Source organism: Kogia breviceps, chromosome 11 (genome assembly GCF_026419965.1).
Source record: "Kogia breviceps isolate mKogBre1 chromosome 11, mKogBre1 haplotype 1, whole genome shotgun sequence".
NCBI lineage: Eukaryota > Metazoa > Chordata > Mammalia > Artiodactyla > Physeteridae > Kogia > Kogia breviceps.
The window spans coordinates 90,116,920-90,139,764 of record NC_081320.1 but is presented as its reverse complement, the minus strand read 5'-3'; the positions used below and the strand labels follow the sequence as shown (position 1 = coordinate 90,139,764).

Here is a 22,845-nt window from a genome sequence, read left to right as displayed (position 1 = left end):
AATGAGCAATGCTTTGTAAAACTAAGTAGGCTTCTGACATAGTCCTTTAAGCATTCAAGGATTCAAGTTCTAAACTTATTCTAAAGAGTCATCATTATGACTTACACACAGAGGTAGTTGCAATGTCATCAACAGCATTGACAGCTCCGAGAGAAGTAGCTTGAAGGTAACTTGAGAGTTCAAAATGTTTTAAAAAACTCAAGAGAAAACCTTTCCAAATGAACAAAGTTCTGAGGTCTAATCTACTGAAATACCTAATTGCCCTAGAGATCCACAAGACTTGGCTTCCGTAATACCAGACTCACTGCTTTATTTCCCCTTCCCATCCCTAATTGTTCTCTTTTTGATTAATTCCATAAGGTACATGAGCTGTGATGGTGCCAAATTTCTGTGCCCCTTCAATGTGGAACATGTGGTCATCAAAGATGTGGGGCCTTATCTTCACCAAGATGGGACCTTTGGGGGTTCCAGCAAGGAAAAGAGCTTCGTCTATCTCTAGACCGCAGCGGCAAAGGGTTTTCAGCATGTGGGCGCCTGAACTGGCTGCACTCCTAGCTGTAACCAGGTAGGTCCTGATAGGGCAACATAACCGTTCGTCTTTGGCATAAAACTTCTTTTGCAGTCTGCCTAAATCTTCCAGAAAGCCTTTCAAGGGACCCTGTAAAAGGAACATATGTCACAGCTGTCATTCAGTGAGCCAAAGGAAGTGAACGCTAAAAAAGCAGATGTTTATAAGAACTTATAATACTGCATGAAACATGCAGCATAGACCAGTGATACAATGCTGAAACTCCTTGCATTTTTGTGATTATATTTCCTTGTATGGAACCATCCTTGCATTCCTAGAGTAAAACATAGGATGGCCATATATAATTTATCATCTAAACACAGATATTTTAAGAGTGAAAGAAGCTTCCATAAAAAGTTAAACCAGGGCAACAGACGTAAACTATCCATGGCAAAATGGGATACTCTGAAAGCTCAGTTAATCAGCAAAAGCACTACTCTTTCCATTTACTTTTTGTGAATTGCACATTTTAACATTATGAAGTGTACTTTTTATCTTGTTCAATTCCTTCTTGGCTTGAATCCAGTCTTCTATATATTTACAATTACTTTATATATCTCCACACTTTTATCTTCAACCTTTCTGAACACTTACTTTTAGCTGTACCTCTAGTATAGAACATAGAATTGGATTTTGCTAAGTGATACAACTGAAAGTCTTAATTTTTAAAACAAAAGCTGAGTTTTAGGCCATTTCTATTTATCGATATCACAAATATATGTGATAATGGTTCTGTATTACAATTTGTATTTCATTTTTCATGTTTAAAGATTTCAAAAGATTGTTCACTGAGTGTCTTTTTTATTTGAACATGTGTGTTTCTTCTAACATTTAGGAAGGTTTGTATTATTTCCTTCTATTGGTTACCTTTATAACTTTTTATAGTACCCTCAGTCCTCTGTTTTTTAAAATCCAGGATCTATTATTTTTTATAATGAAAAAAAATGAAATTAGGGTATTTCTTCACCTTTCCTCTTATCCTCTATTTTTTCTTCAATCATTTGATTTTAACTGTTTCATCTTTCTCAGTGTTTGCATTTGAATTATTAAAGATTCTTATATTTCTGTCTCTCAGCTTTACATTTTATCCTTTGATCAGCTGTTGTAACTGAAGATATCAGTACACCTACTCTTCCTTATAACTTTTTCCTCCATATTTTTCCAGGTTTTAATAGTTAAATAATTTCTACATTGTTAGGGCATATAACATGTGCTTTCTTTTCTGTCACTCTAATCCCTGCAGTTGTTTTAGTTTTAGATCTATGGTTAAATATATTCTATGCCCATTTGTGCCTTTGTGTGTTTGTAGTCACCTACATATTGGCCAAAATGTGTCCTCTTGTATTAGTTTTCTCAAGAATATCTTATGGAAATAATAATCCCTGAGAATATACTATGTTCTTAACTGTTTATCTGTTTCCTTTTTACTTGAATGAGCTTTTGACTGGATATAGAATCTGTGATTTATACTTCCTCTCCACATGATCTTATAAGTAGGCCTCCACTGTGTTTTGCTACTGAGTGCTGCTGTGGAGAAGACTCAGGACAGCTTGATTTTCTTTTCCCCACTTGTGTGTGCAGGGTGCCCAAAGAATTATTTCTTTATATTTGAAGTCAAATAATATTACTAGGGCATGTCTCAGTGATGATAATTCTCTTCCCTATATTCATTCTTTCCCTATAGTATAATGTGGCCTTTAGTTTTTAACCTTCAATAGTTTAATGTATCCATTAAAATATTCTGATAATTCAGGATGTTTTCTTGCTTTATATTTTGATATAAGTTTGCATCTTTATATTTACCACACACAACCCTATCCTCCTCCCCCCATAACATAATTTCAGTGTTTTCTTCAGGTATTCTAATTTTGCATATGTTGGATTTTCTTTACCTATGACCTATTTCTGTCATTTTTCTCTCTAAAATATTATTTTTCTATTTGCTCATTTCCAGAGTTCTACCATTTAACATTTTATCATCTCTTCACTGATTTGGGGGATTTCCACTTTATGACCCAACTTTCTTTTAAGTAAATGTTTAGTCACAGTTTTTACCTATACTTTGGCAACCGTTTCTAGTGAGAGTTCTTCATCTGTTATTAGATTTTGCTCAGTCCAAAAAAAAGCTAGAATGGCTGTATGAATATCAAAGAGAGGGGTGTTGCATAATGAAAAGGGATTAATTTTCCAAGAAGATATAATAATCTTAAATATTTGGGCACCAAACAACAGAAATTAGAAATACATGAAGCAAAAATTATATGATTGAAAGGAGTAACAGATTAATCCTCAATTATACTTGAAGTCTTCAATGCTGCCTCCTCAATAGTGGATAGAAGAAATAGAAAGAAAATCACTGACAATATTAAACACTGGGCAATATAACCTGAATAATACACTATTAACTTACCTAATCTAATTGACATTTATTGAATATTCAACCCCAAAACAGCAGGATAAACATTCTTTTCAAGTAGACAAGAAACATTTACCAAGATAGACCATTTATTCTGGGTATAAAATAATCCTCAACAAATTTCAACAGTTGAAATCATAGAAAACATATTATCTGACTACAACAGAATTCTACTTGGAATTAATAACAGAAAGGTATCTGGAAAAATTCCAAATTTAATTTCACAATTAAATAACCCACTTATAAATAACCCATAACTCAAAGGTAAAGTTACAGGGAATTAAAAAGTACTTTGAATTGAGTAAAAATTACAAACCACCTATCTAAATTTGTAGGATGCAACTATAGTAGCTTTTAGAGGAAATTTTACAGTATTAAATGTTTATTATAGAAAAGAAGCCTCAAATCACCTTTCAAAACTTAGGAAGAGCTGGTTATTAAAAAGATAAATAAAATTGTTAAAGCCTAGCATGATTGACCACAAGGGGGGAAGAAAAGAGAGAAGGCAAATATTACTAATATCAGGAATGAAAAGGGATACATCATTAAAGTTCCTAAATAGTAAAATCATAATAGTAAAATATGAGAAAATATTTATGCTCGTTAATTCAGTGGCTTAACTGAAATGGACAGATTCCTTGAAAGACACAAACTCATAAACTGCCAGAAGAGGAAAGAGAAGAAAGAGAAAATCTGCATAGTAGTTCTGTATCTATCAAAAATAATTGAACTCTTAGTTAAAAGCATTCTAAATAGAAAAACCCAAGCCTAGATGGCTTCTCTGGAGAATTCTACCATATATTTAAAGAAGAAATAATACCAATTCTACACAAAGTCTTCCAGAAAATAGACAGGGAGAAAATACTACCCACCTCATTTTATAAGGTCAGCATTACTCTATAAGATATTACAAGAAAAGAACACTTAAGAACATAATGGCAAAAAAAATTTTTTAACTAAATTTTAACAGATTGGATCCAGCAATATATAAAAAGGATAAGAGAACATAACCAAGTTGAATTTATACCAGCAATGCAATTCATCAATATAATTTATATTTCAACAGACTAGAGAAGCCACATGTTTTTCTCAATAGATATAGGAAAGACATATGACAAAATTCAACATGGATATATTATAAAACTCTAAAACAAAACAGGAATAGAAGGTAACTCCCTTAACCTGACAAAGGGCACCTTGCAAAAAACCTATAGATAATATACTTAAGAGTCAAAGACTGAATGATCTCCCTCTAAGATCAGGGAATAAGGCAAGGAAGTCCACTCTCATAATGCTTGTTGAACATCGTACTGAATGTACTAGCAAGGGCAATAAAGCAAGAAAGATAAAGGACATACAGAACAGAAACAAGTTTTTATTCACAGTCCACACTGTCTATGTAGAAAATCTTAAATAATCTACAAAAATTTAATTATGACTAACAAGTGATTTTAACAAAGTTGCAGGATACAAAGTCAGTATACAAAAATGTGGTTCTGTGTATTTGCAATAAACAAATTAGAAGTTAAAAATTTTTAAGTATCATTTATAATAGCATCAAAAGTTATTAATACTTAGGTATGAATCTAATAAACTTTGTGTGATAGCTATATGCTGAAACCTATAAAACACTGATGCAAGAAATTAAATATGACCTAAATAAATGGAGGGGTATACTATGTCCATAGGCTGAAAAACTTGATATTGTTAAAATATCTATTCTCCCAAGTTTAAGCTATAAATTCAACATAATCACAATAAAAATTTCAGCAGGATTTTTTTTCCAGGAATGGACTAGCTAATTTTAAAATTTATATGCAAATGCAAAGGAATCAGAATGTCAAAAGAATTTTGAAAAATAGCAAATTTGGAGGACTCCTGCCACCAGATCTCAAGTCTGACTATAAAACTGTGATAATCAAGACAGTGTGATATTGGCAAAAGGATAGATACCTATATTAAAGGAAAAGAAAGCCAGTCTTTTCCACTAATAGTGCTGAAACAATTAAGATATATCCATAAGTTGTAAAAAGGAACCTGAATACTTTGCACAAATGCATCAACTCAAACAGGTAATAATTCTAAAAAAAAAAAACCCCATAAAATTGTAAAAACTTCTGTTCAGAAACATAGGAGGGAATTTTTGCCTTGGGTTGGCAAAGATTTCTTAGATATGACATAACAAGCACAATTCATGAAAGAACAAATAGATAAATTGAATTTCATTAAACTTATAAGTTTCTGCTCATTGAGGGACACTGAAAAATATTAACAGAGTGAAAAGACAAGGACAGACTGAGAGAAAATATTTGCAAAACAAATATATGATAAATGACTTGTATCCAGCATTGTAATACAAAGAACTTTCAAATTTCAATAATGAAATACAAAGCAACCCAATTCACATGAGCAAGAGATTTGAACAGATGTTTTTGCCAAAGAATACATATGATGGCAAATAAGCACTTGATACAATGTTCAATATCGTCTGTCATTAGGGTAATGCAAATTAAAACCACAATGAGATACAATTATGTAACCACCAGAACAGCTTAAAACAAACAAACAGATGAAAAACAACTGACATTACCAAACACTGGCAAGGATGCAGGGCAAAAAATTCTTTCACTGGAAATGCAAAGTGGTGTGATCACTTCGGAAAATAGTTTGGCACTATCTGTAAAGTTAAATGTATACTTATCCTGTGACCTAGCAACCCTACTCTGAGGTATTTACCCATGAGAAATGAGATTTTTGTGTTTACACAAAACCCTGTATACAAATGCTTAAAGTAGTTTTATTTATAAACGCCCAAAACTGGAAATGACCTAAATATCCTCCAATAGCTAAATATATTAAAAAATGTGGTACATCTATAGAACAGACTACTACTCAGCCATAAAAAGGAACGCACTACTGATACAGGGAATGACACAGAGGAATCTCAAATGCATCATTCTAAGTAAAATAAGTGAGATTCAAAAGATTGCATCCTATGGGGTTCCATTTATATGACACCTGGAAAAGGCAAAACTATAGGGACAGAAATCAGATTAGTGTTTGACAGATCCTGAGGATAGGGAGCTAGGATGACTACAAAGAAGCACAAGGGAATTTTGTGAGTATCTTGAGTTTGATCGTGGTTTCACGACTGTACACATATGTTTGTCAAAACTCTCAGAACCGTGCACTAAAAATGATGAATTATACTACATATAAAGTATACCTCAAGAATTCTGATTCACACACACACACACACACACACGGAGATCACTGTCCCAGAATGGTGAAATGAAATAGAGATCAAATCAGGAGACATCCATTACTTGTCATGGTACCACATTGGAGGCTTTATAAGCTACAGTGAGAGTGGCGAAATTAATCCTGTCCAGCTGTCCCATTTGCTGGTGACTCTCAGATCTCCTCCATTGGAGACAGTTGGGATATTGTCATGATGAAACCATAAGCCCCATGACCAACATAGTTGAAAGCCTTGGTTAGGAATCATGTCTCATAACTTCCTTCTCATCAGGGGAAACATCTGGCAAAGCCTGGTCTTTATAGGAAAGCTACCCTTTCTATGTGAAAAATCGCATATTCTTCCACTGTCAGAAGGACCACATTATGAAAACAAGTATGCTTAGTAAAAATTCATTGGGTATTCCTGCAATAACTAGTGTTGAACTTAACAATTTCAGTTGTTTAATGGGAAAAATGATTTAAAATATGGAGAAAAGAACTGATAAGTACAGAATCTAAAAGAAATTTGGATTCTTTCCCTAAGATGAAAAAAATGGTATTTTAAGATTATCTTGAAATAATTCTTGTTTTGAAATTTTTTTTCTTTTTAAATGCTCTTTTTTAGAGATCTTGAACATTTTAATAATGCTTAAAGGCTAATGTACAATGGTCTCTAAATTTCAGCAAAGCAGACTTATGTAAAATATAACAAAGGGTTTTCCTCTCAATAGTAAACTTTGTTAACACTGAACAACTTTTTGACATGAGCTCAGGACTTCTAAAGAAGCAATTTAGGAAGGGACTGTGAAGTTAAACATACACACACAAAAACACACAGAATTTAAATATCACTTGCTGTAATGTGAGGTGAGTTAGTAAAACTTTCATCTTTCAAATAGTCTCTTCCTACTTTTATATATGTAATAAAACTAACAATATTTAAGATCTTAAGTTCAAGAAGAGCTAAGAAAAAAAAGCCAATTTAAAAACAAGGCCTAGGTAAGATTCATAGATTAAAACTGAATGATCCATCATTTCATATTCATTTTGGAGAATACTTTGATGTTCAAATCTCCTTTGGTTCAGAAGTTGCAGGTTTTGTTCATTTTAGACCATGACTTTAACACTTCGGTTCATGGATTGATTCCAAAAAACCTAAACTTTTAATTGTTCATATTTTGTACTTGCTTGGGGCTCATTATTTGATTTAATTTAAACTCAGTTTTGCAGATTTTTCTCAATTAAATGCTACCTTTATGGAGTTTAAGGGTATGGACAGAGAGATTCAACAAATGTTTACTGACCTGTTGGAAATAACCTTACTATTTTGAGAACTATTACGTAGAAATGGCTAATTGGTAAGCCGTGTTACCTCTGTTACTCATAATTTGGAGGAGATGAACTCTTTCTCGTGAGAAGATCATAGAAACATTTCCAAAAGGATAGATAAAAGAACACTAAAGTTAGAAAAAAAGTTGGCAGCAGATGCTTTAAAATGAGGAGTTCATGAAACAAGGGGAGAAAACTACAAAGGATAAGAAGTGAGGAGTGACCTGCTTAAAAAAATTTAAAAGTCATCACAATGAAGAAATATTTATATTGGTATGTTGGAAAATAAGTAGATCAAAATGAATTAGAGCTCATTGAACCTACCTGAGCAAGAGGCTTATTCTCAAATAGTGCTTCATGTTGAAAGAATTTGTCCAGCCCGTCCTCCTTGGTAATATGGTCAGACTTGACAGAAAAGAGGATGGCATCCCCATCGAAGGCCACACGGAGCTGTGTGTCACAGGAAGCCATGTCTTTGGCTCCATCAAACATTGTTGCAGAGGCGATCCCTGGAAGACCGTTGGAATTAATTCATACTCTTCTTAGGACCATATGTTTTAGTGTCTATTTAAAAAAAAAAAAAATTCTTCCCAGACCTCGAATTTCCTCTCTCGCTCTTACCTGACGACACAACTCTTCTTCACAACCACACATCTCAAAACAGTCGTCTTTGTACTGCCTCCGTTTCTGTAAGGGATGGGAAAGTGTAAAATGTGTGTAGGATAATCTCTGAAGATGTCCGCCTCCATGAAGGTGAAAGCTCTAAAAGACAAACTTAAGGGCTGCCACTTGTGGAAACACCTTAGCAGACAACCCAACAATGACGTAAACCACATAATCATACATGAAGGCCGATGGAATGAAACACTAGTGCAGACCTCTTTATTAACTAGAGAGAGGAAACCAAGTAATACCTTCTTGTATTGCTTCTTGTACTTTTTCAGAATCCGCAGAAAGATACAAGTTGGTAAGATATGCCTTCAAATAACCAATGGGGCTTTTTCCACCAGTGAGACAGAACCGGTCAATTAGTAATCCTATTATCAGGCAAGAAAGACTTTGTTATGTCAGAGACTAAAGACAATATACCTACTGGAAGTGCAAGTGAAAGTTACCTTAGGAATAAATGAGTGCCTACGGAAGTTTTAGAACTACCTTTGTAGTACCAATATTGAAAAATGTCTCAGCTATTTTATGTAATGGTGCATGATAGTTTATGAAGTATATCCAGATAGGCCATGACAGTTACTCTCACACAGCTCTTACAGCAGGCATTATTATCCTCATTACAGAAAAGGAAACTGAGACGTAAAGACTCTCTAAGCCCAGTGTTTCACATCGACTCTTGTCTAGACTAGAACAGTGCACTTTTCCTGTAGCTACAGCATCCTCACTTGTTGAGAGGGCCAGTTAAGATGTGGCTCTGTTTTTAAGTACCATTTTAGTATTTCTTTAGTAACAATACAATAGTAATAGCAAGTAGTGATAGCATTTAAACTATTTCCCCAAAACAACAACAAAAGGTCTGAAATTGTCTCTCTTGACTTGAAATTTTAAATGCAATCATTAGCAGACTAACATTAATATACCATTAAATGCCTTTCAAATCAACAACAGTTAAAAAAAACCCACTAGATGTTGGTGAGGGGCTTGTAAAATAGGCACTTACATACACTATGGATGAAAGTATAAATTGGTACAAGCTGTCTAGAAAGTAATTTGATATTTATTGATAAAAGTATTGACAGCTTTTAAGCAGCTTATACCTTTTGACCTAGGATTCCTTTTTTAAAGAGTTTATCCTAAGGGAATAATCTGAAACTCTGATAAAGATTTATGTAGAAAGGTCTCAGCACGGGATTATTTATAAAAGCAAACCATGGTTCCAATGATGTGAGAATAACTAAGGTATAACATTAAGCATATAAGCTATGCACCCATTCAAAGTGGTTTTGGATCTATGGTAAAACTGGGCAGCTGCAGATGATATAAAGCAGAATTTTAAGCCAGTTGTTGTTGAGCCAGCTAGTCAGTTGTTTATCATCCTCATGGACCAAGAGAGTGGATGGGGTCTATCAACAGTTGAAGTGGAAGTGTTTGCCGTGGTATGGACAAAAGACTCTCACTTTTTCACTTAAACCAACATTGGGCATAAGTGGCATAAAAGTGTACTCTACAAATCCTTAAATAATATTAATTTAATGATCAGAAATTATCCGGTGGTACTGGGACTTCAGAAATGATGAAAACATTGTCCCTCTTCTCAAGGAGATCACAATTCACTAAGGAGCCAGGCATGGAAACAGATCATTATAATATAGAAAAGACCATAGCAAAGGGAGATACGAATTGCCTTCAGCACCAAGAGAAGGTAACTAACTCTTCAGGTGAAAAGTTGTTATTCCATGAGCAAGGCTGTGCAAGATTGGGCTTTATCTGTTCATTAACAGAATTAGTATGTAAATAAGTAGAATTTCTCATGCTACTAAGCTCAATGGGCTTAGTGTGGTGAGGGATAGATAGACTTAAATCACCTACTAAATCAAGTAAGGCTGTTGTGTACAAATAATAGCTGTCCTTTATTGAGTGATTACACCACTCATCTCTGCTAAAGCTTTTATATACATTCTCTCTTTTCATAGCATAATACTATGAAGACTGCGTTTTTGAAAGGTAAACATATTTTCAACTGTGTATCAGTAAGATGTTGGCCTTATAATTAGGATAATATAATATCAAACTTATAACTTGTAATAGGTAGTGATTATTTGTAAACATGCCTAATTTAAACCTAGAAGTTAAATATGCCAAATTTAAACCTTATTTTGACTTGACATACCCTTAAGACTGGATATGTCACTTAGAAAATGGGCTAAAGGTCCCCACATAAGAAGTCAGGTAGGGCTTCCCTGGTGGCGCAGCGGTTGAGAATCCGCCTGCCGATGTAGGAGACACGGGTTCGTGCCCTGGTCCGGGAGGATCCCACGTGCCGTGGAGCAACTAAGCCCGTGAGCCATGGCCGCTGGGCCTGCGCGTCTGGAGCCTGTGCTCCGCAACGGGAGAGGCCACAGCAGTGAGAGGCCCGCATACCGCAAAAAAAAAAAAAAAAAAAAAAAGAAGTCAGGTAAATTCATAAGAGGAAAAATGAGGACCTCCCTTAAATTCATCAACACACTAATGGAAATACTATAAAGAGACTAGTGTGAAACCAATTTTCCCTGTAAAGGAATAACGACAGTTTTGCCGGCATGAGTATGAATCTGATGTGTGGGAGAGCAGCCGGGGAGAGTCAGATGTTAAGAGTGGAAAGGAAAGGTAAAAAAACCTTTAAACCTTTGACAGGCATCTGTGGTGAGCAAGAAGTCTGATCACACAGAGAAAGCCCTGGCTTGACGGTTCCTTGAAGTCAAGTTCAGAAGTGAAAAACATAAAACAGAGAAATATATTGCAGGACCTGGGATTAAGACTTTGAAATTCACACTTGACAAGTTAAGTCCAGAGCTCTGGGCCCAACTCTGTGCTGAAGTTAAAAATGAACATGGCCTCTCTTGTTCTGACATAGGCAAATAAACATTCCTCACGCTGAAGGGGGTGTCACTATCAGACACTGCATTAGTTAGGCCACAGTGAGCAAAATAACATGGCTTCTCTCTTCCAGAGCAGCGAGCTGTTCTTCCACACGGTATTTATTTTACTTACCATAGTGATTGACGCTGTTTATAAGCCGCACTGCCACTTGGGCATGGTTATTAGTCATCAGAACAATATCAAATAAGTCCTTTTCATCAGGATACAGCTCACGGAGCCTGGCATTGACACGCTGCAGTGCCTGAAGGTTACAAACACAAACGTGTGTAAAGAGGGCCAGGCAAAGTGTGCATTGGGGGTCTGGAGAGAAAGGATCCCATAGGTGTGTCCAATTCAAGCCCCGAAGACTCTTCACTGAGCGACTGTGGCTCCTTTAAGTCAGGGTTATGCCATTCATTTCGGTATTTTCAGCCTCACATACATAGGACCTCAGTTAATGTTTACTGAAAGATGGGTAATGTTTGTTGAAAATCGTTACAACATTTGGTTTACTAGAATTATTCCTCTGAGGTACATAGATAGGATCAGGCTAACCCTCTTATGGTTTGTCTGTTTTTGTTTTTGAGTCATAAAACCTGCCTTTCTTGATCATCTGATGATTATTTTTTATTGTGAAAAGTATAGGCTGCTTCAAGAATTTTCATGTTATCCTTGTGCAGAGGCCATGCTAATGGTCTCTGTGTTGTCCCAGTTTTAGCACATGTGCTGCCAAAGTGAGCATTTTGTATGTTTTTTAAAACATGAGTCTTTAGAATAGGTTTGTGGTTTCTTCTCATGCTTCCACTATGCCTCATAACTACTTTCTACTTACAACATGTGGAGGTGCCATTTGTTTCTGCCTGGTTTTGATGTTATTGTGTAATATTTATATAAGTTATATAGGGGATCAGAGCTATAAGTGCTATACATTTCAGTGTAAGTTCCAAGAACCTTACTTTCTCTATTAAAGTCATGCCCCTAAGTGCCAAGAGCATCTTGACTTTCTTAATATGCTGTGTTTGGGGCAAGAGCAGCTAAAGTGAATTTAATCTCATTTGAATGGGGTGTTTTATTTCTACTGCTTGGTCCTTTTCCTTGCCCCAAGGTAGCTGGCACATAGTTTGCAAAGTTCTGTCACTTTCTTCACATATACCTGCTAAGTCAGAGACCTTCAGGTAGGACAGAAGGCTTGAGGAAGGGACCTTGCTTGCCACTGTCTCCGTCTGTGTCCTCCAGTTAACTTGATGAGCAGCTAGACCAGAAGTTCCCACCAGAAGGCTCTGCAAAGCACCTCAGGGGCATCCGTCTCCACATTTGCTCTGAGATTAATGCACTGAGTGCTGGGAAGGTCAGTAGGCTGGAGAATAAAGTGTCTCCCCATCACCTTCAGAACTTCGCGTGTGCCAGTGAAGCTCAATTGGAGAGAATCATCTTCCTAAACAGGAACTGGTTCTAGTCATTCTAGAGAAAGGACTCCTTCACTAAGGTATGAGATAGATTATTAAGCATCCATATATTATTCCAGTTTTTGTGAGTATTTCACACGTTTCAAAGGGCATGTTTCCTGGTTAGATTATTGAGCCAGTCCTCACAGAGACAGATGGATTGGTTCTCCCAGTGTCTGGGCCTGTGTCATACTCTCCATCCAAAAACTAATTCTCACAACACACTTTTTCTTCTTATGTGACTAGGCCTAGTTAAGGGCTCAAAGCGTCCCACAACCTAATACTCTTCAACAATTTATCTCCTTTGTTGATATTTTCACCCCCTCTTCTGAGTCTTGGGTACTCAATGAATAGTTTTTGAATGTGTGAAGGAAGGAAGGAGAAACCATGGAGTTTAATCATTCAATGTGCAGTTTATAGACCTAGAGATCCTAGGTTTTAATCTAGCTCTATGATCATTACTAGTGTGAAATCTTAGGCAAGTTACTCTGTGTTTCGGTTTTCTTACTCTGGGGATTGATGGGGGTGGGGGTCTGTGAGGGCTAAGTTAGCTAAAAGATACAAAGTACACGGAACAGGGCCTGGCACATGGAAAGCATCAATCTATGTTATTATTATTATTATTATTATGGCATGTACTCTTCCCTTTCATTCCCATCTCTACCTTAAGACTTGTGTTCTCGCTTCTGGACTCATCTACTGACGGAGCTCTGGTGGATGGGCTCCGTGAAGTTCGAGACCACTGATTTCTCAGTAGGCACCCTCGAGAGTCTGTCTTCAGCAAGGTTAATTCTTGTGATCCCTTTCAAGGAGAGAAGAGACCCAGGAGGGTAGTACCCCACCACCGAGTCCTCCCACACATATGCTTACGAAACAGCAGTGGCAAGCTAAATATAGCAGTGATCAATGAGAAGCCCCCTGCCCTCTATGACGTGTAATTCAGTCTCGGCCCTTGTGTATTATTCTAGCTCTGGCCTAACTTTTGTGAGGAGCAATAAAGTGGGAATCTACCTGGAAGAGCATCCAAAACCAAGAAACAAGTCTGATATCTCATAGATTTTCACCTGTGACTCCTCTTATGTGGAGCTTAGTAGAGTTGAGCATTTTTCCTCCCTTTTCCCCACTTCCGCCCTTAAGGATAAGCTTGTTAGCAGATGCTGAAAAGACATACCCAACATTTTTGACCAGATTACAAAGATGAAGGCCGCTGGTACCTCAACAAGGCTGTAGCGGGGCTCCCAGGCAGCTGCAGAAGAGGGAATAGCGCCCTCTAGCACTGCCTTTGGGAGGAACAGGGTGGAGGAGACCATGGAGAGGCAAGCGGAAGTTTCCATCCCAGTATCCTTCCCCTCACCCAGATTGCCTGTGGCTCCCCTCCGAAGTCAGTAGTTTGGTCTCTGCTCACCCTGATCACGGTGATCTGCCAGCCCTGCTCCCACAACAGGCACATGTGAATATAAATACGTATCGTGCGGCAGGGGCCAAGAAGCACTTTTCCCTCAGCTGCACAAAGGCAGCGTCTACACGCTGAGTGACCCAGCATGGGGCAGCATCTCAGCGAGTGGTGCGGTATATGACTACACGCCTCATCTGAAAGATGGTGCGGAAGATGGTCGATGCGATGGCCAGACGCCCCTTCCCTCCCTGATTTGAACAAAGGCCAGTCTCCTCCCACAGGCTGAGCAGAGGTTTCTATGCCATTTATTGTGCATGAACATTGGGATGTGTGCTGGATGGGTAGGCAGGGGCCAGCTTCTTCTAGTATTTTCTTAACCTCACCACGAGGACGTTAGGTATCCCTTAACACAAATCTTGATAGCTCAGTCTTTTCTCCCCAAACTCCCCTGCCTGCTAGTATTTTTTTTATTATGCTGTCTGCTCTTTAATTCTCTCACCAACTCTGAAGAGGTCAGCTCACCTGAGTGCTCAGACGAACTCCTGATGTCTCAGAATCCTTTCTAGATTTGTCTGCTTCTAGGCTGTCTTTTGAGTACCTTGGTCCAGTCTCATTCTTAATATGGAAACAAAGAATGTTTATTAATTTTTCATCTCGGGGCATTAGAAACCTTGGGTTTGGGGAATCAAAGGATAAATGAAATTTAGAATTTGTCTCTTTGCCACTATCAAAAATATAAATTATAGATATTATTTTTCTTCTGTTCTAACAAGCATAAGTAAAAAGAACACATATCAGTCAACTATACAAACAGATTTTTTTTTTTTTTTTTTTTTTTTTTTTTTTTTTTGTGGTATGCGGGCCTCTCACTGTTGTGGCCTCTCCCATTGCGGGGCACAGGCTCCGGATGCGCAGGCTCAGCGGCCATGGCTCACGGGCCCAGCCGCTCCGCGGCATGTGGGATCTTCCCGGACCGGGGCACGAACCCGTATCCCCTGCATCGGCAGGCGGATTCTCAACCACTGCGCCACCAGGGAAGCCCCAAACAGATTTTTAATATAGAAATTTGTTGGTTTATAGATTTGAGACATGAAGCATTTATCATTTACAAAATGGTAACATGCAAAATGCTGTGGGAGAATTTCCCAGGGGTCAGCAGGACTTGGATTTAAATGTGAAGCTGTTCACAGAACAACTATTTTTTTTCCGTTACTCTGAAGATTGCTACTAATGGAACTTTTTCATTTGCCACGTAGAACTGAAACTTCTCTTGTTTCTTTTATTCATAAACCAATTTCCTGTGGATCTGAGCCTCATCAATAATAGGTTTTTTAAATCAAGGACTTTAATTCTATACAGATCAGTCAACAGGCATGTCTTCTATTCATATCCTCTAACTAATTCATAGCATCAAGAGTGAAAAGAGGTCTCTTATTAACAAACTAATAGGGAAGACCATGTAGGGGAGCATAAGAAAATGGCTTATTTCATGGACATCTATTCAAATATTTGTTTTCATTTTCAACTGCAGGAAGTACTGTTGTATTGGAGCAGTGTTTCTATTGTTTCCTGCCAATTCAGTAGCTGTAATGCAATCAAGATTAGTGTTATTTATCTGTTTAAGGAGCTCAACTTCTAGCATAGACCAAAGTGCTCAGGGGCAGTCTGTTAATCTCTTTATGCTCTGTGCCTTGCACCCAGGAAAAGTCTAGTTGATGTTAGCTGAATGACTGAATCTGTGTCTGAAGAGAATGGCACAGTTGTATAATCCTAGAACTAATCCTAAAATCTTTCCATCAGCCCCCTCAACACTATCACCATGAAGTCTTGTCACTTACTCCAAAAGATATTTTAAATCTAGTCCCACTTCTCCATTCCTATTCCAGGCCTCAGATTGTTATGGGTCTGCATTCTTAGAATATAGTTTTTGACCAGATTACATGGCCTTAAATCCTCTCAACTTCTGGATCCATCTACCCCATTTATTTAGGGTGATATTTATAAAATGTAAGTCTGCTTATGCTTCATTTCTGGTTACACTCTTCATTCGCTTGGTTAGAGAGACCAGGAGTCTCATGATGTATCCTGTCTACCTCCAACTTGTGTGCCCTCCATTCTACACTCTATCTCTATGTTCTATTTTTGCCAAATGACTTGTATTTGTCTATATACCACCCTTTCTTATAACCTCCTTTTCCCTTCAGTGTTCTTCAGAACCAAGCTCAGCACGACCTGGGAGAAGTTCCCAGTATTAAACATTCCTCTGTGTTGCCTGTGTCTTTTGTACATACTTTTACTGAGTACTGAATTGTACTTTGTTTATGTATTCTCTTTCCTACTAGCTTGTGCATTCTTCAAAGATAGCAACTGTGTTTTCACCTCTTACCACTAACATATGAGCATTTGCTCAATAAGTGCTGACTTATTGGATGGACTTATACCACATGATTTAATCTCCTTTTTCTCCACTCTTCATGTTCTCTACTTCTCCTTTTGTCTCTATGTGGGGTCATCATCTGAAATTTGATTACTGCAGAGCATTTCCAGAGGCAAACGATGGACTGATACCTACATTTCCTCAGTTCTTTGGCAAGATACTAGGACATTCAATTCACTGACCTTCTTTTTCTGTTTCAGAGTTGTTTGACTCATTTCTTTAACTATCGAAATTCTTTTGTTGTTATGCAGGGTTCCCTCTCCCCAGCTCCATTTCCTGTCGTTTCTGTTGCTTAGTCTAGCTTTGCATTTAGAAGGTCACATTTATGAAATCACATGTGATTCCATAGTAACTAAATGGCTCTCTGAATATGTGACTTAAAAAATAAAAAGAAATAGTATTTGAGTGCATCCACTCATAACCATTGTCTGGGTTTTTAGGAATCAATGTCTAAACAATGTTCAAATGTTCAATATGTAGCAATATCAGTATTACTGCTTCCTTCTTTTTAAATCTCTTTAACATTAGTAAGTTGCTCATTGTATCAATTCCATTTGTGGCTGTACACTTTCTGGTACTGCCAAGATGAATGGCAAACTCATTTGTGGACCTGAGTATTTATTATTTATCCTGACAGATTTTGGAGAACTTTCTGAAAATCTGGAGACTTTTTAACATCTGAGATCTTGTTCTAGACACAGAGTTTAGACTTGAGTTTAGCTTAAGTGTTTGGTGTTTCTTTCACAATGGGAAGGCCATTTCCATTTATTAAGTCAAAGCCCTTAATGTGGCTAAACATAGTGTGGCAGAATGATATTTGCACTGTTTTTGCTGGTGTTTGCCCCATCTTTAAACGTTCTTAAACGCAATCTGTCCCTCTTGTATACACACAGAGAAGAATATGTAAAATCCAGTCCCTGACTCTGGTTTATAACGTCCAATAATGTTCTTCACTTATGGTTCTGATTTTAGGTAAGAGACATGTGCCATACCAGCCTGATTTTGTCAAACCATCATGGACTGGGACAGATTTCTGGCCTCTCTTCATGGGAGTTGACGACTTAGTTTGAATATCAGAAGTTTTTGACAGCTTTAATCAAAGTTCTCCAAAGGATCTTCTAGATAGTTAAATATGTATGCTCCAGGTTAGACTGCTTGGGTTTGAATCCTTCACCACCACCCCCAACCCGTGTCTCACTGTGATCCCAGACAAGTTGTTTAATTGTCCTAAATCTCAGTTTCCTCATTTAGAAAATGGAAATAACGATGGTATCAACATCAAATGGTAGTTGTGATGGTTGAATTAAAAATATTTAAGACAGTGATTGGCATTCATAAGTGATTAACGAATATTAGTTATTTTACTGATAATTTTACTACAGCTATACTACAAAGTTAAAATTGAAAAAAATCATTAACTGATTTAATCTACACTGCAATCTAGTTGTAGGAACAGAAGGTTAGAAATATTTCTTATTCATGTCCATGTATAACCAATCAAATATCAGTGTGGTGATTCTTCCCGTTTCCTAAACTCTGTAGTCTTAGTGGCACAGACAGAACAGAGAGGGCAGGCTGAGAAGGGGCAGGCGTTAGAATAGCAGTTAGGAACGAAAGCTGTGAGTCTCACCTTGTGTTCTGCAAAACACAGGAGGAGGATTTTGCAGAGAGGAGGGATTGGAAGTCTTTGGTTTTTGACCAGTCCTCTAGCCTGTACCTAAGACCTGCTTTTGCTTCTGGTCCCTTCCATGTCTCTTCTATGTAACTCTGCATCCATATAGTCAATAAGTTCCTTGATTATTGTTCTTTTCCCATAGCATACCACCCAGAATAGAATATGAGCCTCATGAGTGTTTTAAATTATTTTATGTATCAATATGTAAATATATTGTTTTGTTCTGAGTGCTAAGGGTGATATAAAAAATTATTTGTTTTTCTTTCAGATTTTCTAGTTTGTTTTCCTTTATTATATTCTGATTCTTAGCTCTGTTACTGAGCATGGAAAACTACACATATATGTAGGTAGCTGTATTAGTCAGCATGCTCCAGAGAAAGAGAACCAATAGGATATATATATAGATATAGATATATAGATATAAATATATATGAGGAGATTTATTATGGGAACTGGCTTACGTGATCGTGGAGGCTGAGAAGTCCCACAGTATACTGTCTGCAAGCTGGAGAACCAGGAAAGCCAATGGTGTACTTTACTCTGAGTCTGAAGGCCTGAAAACTAGGGGAGCTGGTGGTGTAACTCCCAGTCCACTTGGTTTGAGTAATCATAAATTTAATGACTCCAAAATGTTCTAGAGTGTGTACACTACAATTTGTGTATTTCCCTACTATTGAATGCTTGGGGGATCTCCAAGTTTTTGCTATTATAAATAATATTTTCTCGAGTATCTCCTTTCGTTAGCTAAAGTACAAGTTCCTTAGTACAAAATTTTTCTGTCCATAATGATTAGTACATTAAAAAATATAGTTGGGTGATCAGTAGCATCTCCAAATAGCCATATCCAAATCAGAACTCTTGATTTCAATCCTAAAACCTGCTTTCTGCTGAGTGTTTGTCGCCTCAGTAAACGATACCTCATTCACTCAAATTCTACCTCTGCTAATCAATGTATTTGGACCACTGACTCCATTCAAATTTCAGTTTTGTTGCCCTCAAAATTGGAATAGTAACATCTACCTGTCAGGAAGGCTGTAAGGATTATAGGTAGTATAATAGCATGCATAGCAATAATAGATGTGTTCATTATCATTTTGTTTTAGTGAATTATGAACAAAGAATTTTGCAGAAAGCATTGCTGTGATGTTATCATCGATGCCTTACCAAGTAGATATGCTATTATGGCATAACTAGACTGTCAGATTGAAAATGAGAATACGTGGTCTAATGATATTTCCAATCAAGACTATTTTGGAAAATTTAATACAGTTAGTAATGGACACCGTCCATGTCATAGAATGGATAGTTTGGGGCATGTTGGGCCTAATATTAGTCAACACAGCGTCACCTTTCCTGAGACAACATAATGGGTTGTGGAAAAGGAGAAAGAGTCAGGATTTCCTTTTGTCCCCATCTGTCACTTGAATTGGCTTGCTGTGTTCGTTTTCTACCTCTTTGTAACAGATCACCATTCATTTAGCAGTTTAAAACAAGTGTATTTATTATATCATAGTTCCTCAGGCTAGACATCTAGGTGGGCTTAACTGAGTTCTCTGCTCAGGATCTCCTAAGGCTGAAACCAAGGTGTAAATCAGGATGGGCTCTTACTTGGAAGCTCTGGGGAGGAATCTGCTTCCAAGTCCATTCTTGCTGTTGGCACAGTCCAGTTTTTTGTGACTGTAGGACTGAGGTCCAAGTTGCTGGATGTTGGCCAAGGCTTACTCTTGGCTCCTAGAGGCCATTCTCAGATTCTTGCCCCAGGACCTCCCTCTCATTAACAGAGAACCGCTCTTGTGTTGATTTCCTCTCCTGCTTTGAATCTCCGCCTTTCTCTTTTGTTAACAGACAGAGGCAATGCTTTGTTCTGGAAGAAATCACATGATTAGGTTATATCCACTTGGAAAAAATCTCCTTTTAAATTAACCCGGAGTCAGCTGATGAGTAAGCTAAGTTATAGCTACAGAATCCCTTTTGCCACGTACAAAACCTACTCATGGGGGTGATGTCCCACTATATTCACAAGGGAGGGAACCATTTAAGGGTAAGAGTCTTTTGTGGGGACATGATCTTAGAATTTTGCCTACCGTACTCACTTAACTGACTTTACCTTAGTGAGCTTTCAAAATACAGAGCTAAATGAGCAAAATCCAGGCTTGGAAATTATTGACCACCACCATCTACCTCAAGGAATACAGGCTAACTGGGGTTTCTTTGGGCACTTGATTTAAATATATTTCCTATTTTTTGAGAGTGTAGGCTGGGAAAGTTAATAGATGGAGAGGTATCTGAGCTTATTCTTAAGTCTCTTAGATTCATGTGTTTGGATGTTTTTGGAGGAGTGGTGGACATATGCCTGTAGCCCTCTGAGAGTCTGTGACTGTTGAGGCAGGTGTGGAACAGACCTGGGAGCCCCTTGACCTCTGCATAGAGTGTTTATGTACTCACAGTGTTTATTTTGGAATAGTACTCAAAATAAATGTGGGGATAAAGTGATTTATCCTTCTTAGTTCCTTTCTGTAGAAATGGCATCTCTCATGACTGGCCTTCAAAATATATCAGGTATCAGTGTTGGCTTTTGAGTCAAATAAACCTGCATTTAAAAGCCAGCCCTGCTACTAACACGTAGTTAATCTCGGTAAGTCCCTTAACATCTCTGCACCTTGATTTTCATCTCTATAAGGTGGGTGTTATGATACCTAGTTTGAGTCTTTTAGGGAGGAATATATATGTAATGCTTGTAATGTGCTTGGCCCAGAGTTCCTGGTTCTGTGGCTGATGGGGTCATACACAGTATTTTGCAGCCACTCTCATCAGGAAGTAGAAATTTCCCACCCCTTGAATCCAGGCCTGCCTGTGACTTGCTTTCTTTAATGTGGTGCTGGGAAGTAACACTGTGTGAGTTCTAGAGCCTAGGCCCTCAAAGGCTTGCAGTGACTGCTTTTTCCCTTTTGAAATACATAGGGATGGTTTGAAATCTTTATGAATGAAAAAATATGGACAATGAGAGCTCATGATTTTAATCACAGGACACTTTTCATATTTCAGACTATTTACTACTTCTTAACTACCAAACTGAGTGAGGCAACTTGTCCAAAGTCACAAAATTGGCAGTTGGTAGAATCAAGTTTCTAACTCAGTCCTACCTGCCTCTAGAGCTTACAACGATTGTGTTTGTTTGTTTAATCACACTTCCTCTTCAGGGAGCTTCTCCAGTGGCCCATTCTTCTATCCCCAGCTTAACAGTAGGTCAGTCTGAAACCCTATGCAGTTAATTGAATAGTCTAAATAATTAGATCAGACAAGTCTTCATAGTTTCTAAATATGAGCCCTATCCAACGAGACTGTGTCTCTATAAGTCTCAGAGCCTGATTAAGGAGTAGCTTCTCATATCAATCCTGTTTATGGTGTGTATGCACAGTTCTCTTGCCCAAAGCTGGTAAGTGGAAATTCCTTGTCCAAAATATTGACTGGAGGCCAATGTGCATATACCAGGCCCTGCCCAGATGGCAGTTATGTCAGCGTTCTGCTTACATAGGTCAAGGCTGCAAAGTACAAGTTCTGGGAAGGTTTTCCAGAGAGGAGAGTATGCCATTCAGAATTCACCAGGGAAGAATAAGTTGTTTTTGAAGTTCATGTTTCTTGAGTCTGTCCATCTTGATTATCCACATGACTCAGGAGATACCAGGGATTTAGGGCGCCAGAGAACTCTGTCTGTGGCACAATGTGATGGGATGTGATCGATGGATTGGGAAAGAGTAAAAAAATGTAAAACACTTGTACTTTAGAAAATATTTTTAGAAAGTTATCCTGAGGGGAGTGGTAAAGTTAAAGATGCTCTTTAAACTATAAGTCCTTCAAGAATAAAAGTGTTACTTCATTGCTGTGTAGGTTAGCCTTCTGAGCTAAAATCTTCTCATCTGTAAAATAGGAATTAAATGTTTATATACGTCTCACAATTTTGTTGTAAAACTTGAATGAAATCATGCAAGTAAAAGCACGTAGCACAGTTCACAGTAAGTTCTTAATAACGCATACCTCCAAGACAACTTCCGTTTAAAAAAAAGTCTGCGTGTTTGAACAGGGAGAAAAGGTCAATTGGAAGATGGCCAAAGGGCTTAAGAATCAGGCAGGCCAAGTAGAAATTGGTGACCACTTTCTCATAAAGGCAAGGGAACTTGGTGCCAGTGTGAAATCGGGGTCTTCATCTTTTTAAGAAAGTCATGAGGAGTTTTTTCCACTTCTCATTTGGCTTAGCCAAAATGGTCCATGTTCACCTTTTTTTCTCCATCCTGCCTTCAACACTTACTTTCGTAAGTAAACTTAACAAACGATCCCATTTCTCCCATTAGTAACAGCCATTAGCAGGAATATTTGACACTCACCAGCATTAAGCAAACCCTAATTAGCCAAACACGGCCTGCCACCCCTTAACAATGCACACCTTTCTTTCCCCATGCCTGCTGTGCCTCACCTAAAAGAAACATTTGTAGAACTCCCCTCCTTTGCCCACTCTCCCTCACATCATTAATCAGCTTGCTATGCCTCATCCAAAGAAAAAGAAATTATTCAGTTTCCTGTTGCATGCCGGCCAGATGAGCGAGTGCTAAGCAGGGCTTCAGTATGTACCCTCATGTTCATGGCATGTAAGTGGCTGCACCTGGAGCTACGGTGTGTTAAGGAGGACACGTCCTGGATTTCACAGAGGCTGCCTTTAAGCTCTCTAGTTCTGTATGATGCTGTGATGCTTCCGCTTTCCAGAGCCAAGCCTGATT

General features: G+C 37.8%; 1 protein-coding gene and 1 non-coding gene across 2 annotated transcripts; both read right to left on the bottom strand.

The window, feature by feature from the left end:
- Nucleotides 1–328: 328 nt before the first annotated feature.
- Nucleotides 329–16,613, bottom strand: NT5C1B (5'-nucleotidase, cytosolic IB). Its single transcript, XM_059078680.2, has 8 exons — nucleotides 16,581–16,613; nucleotides 14,484–14,576; nucleotides 13,205–13,367; nucleotides 12,200–12,372; nucleotides 11,253–11,382; nucleotides 8,468–8,590; nucleotides 7,878–8,062; nucleotides 329–658 (listed from the first exon to the last, which is right to left on the bottom strand). The coding sequence occupies exons 1-8, from the start codon at nucleotides 16,611–16,613 to the stop codon at nucleotides 329–331; spliced, it is 1,230 nt and encodes a 409-aa protein (XP_058934663.1).
- LOC131766059 (U6 spliceosomal RNA) lies at nucleotides 11,756–11,862 on the bottom strand. Its single transcript, XR_009338361.1, has one exon. It is a non-coding gene; the product is annotated as a U6 spliceosomal RNA (small nuclear RNA).
- Nucleotides 16,614–22,845: the final 6,232 nt, after the last annotated feature.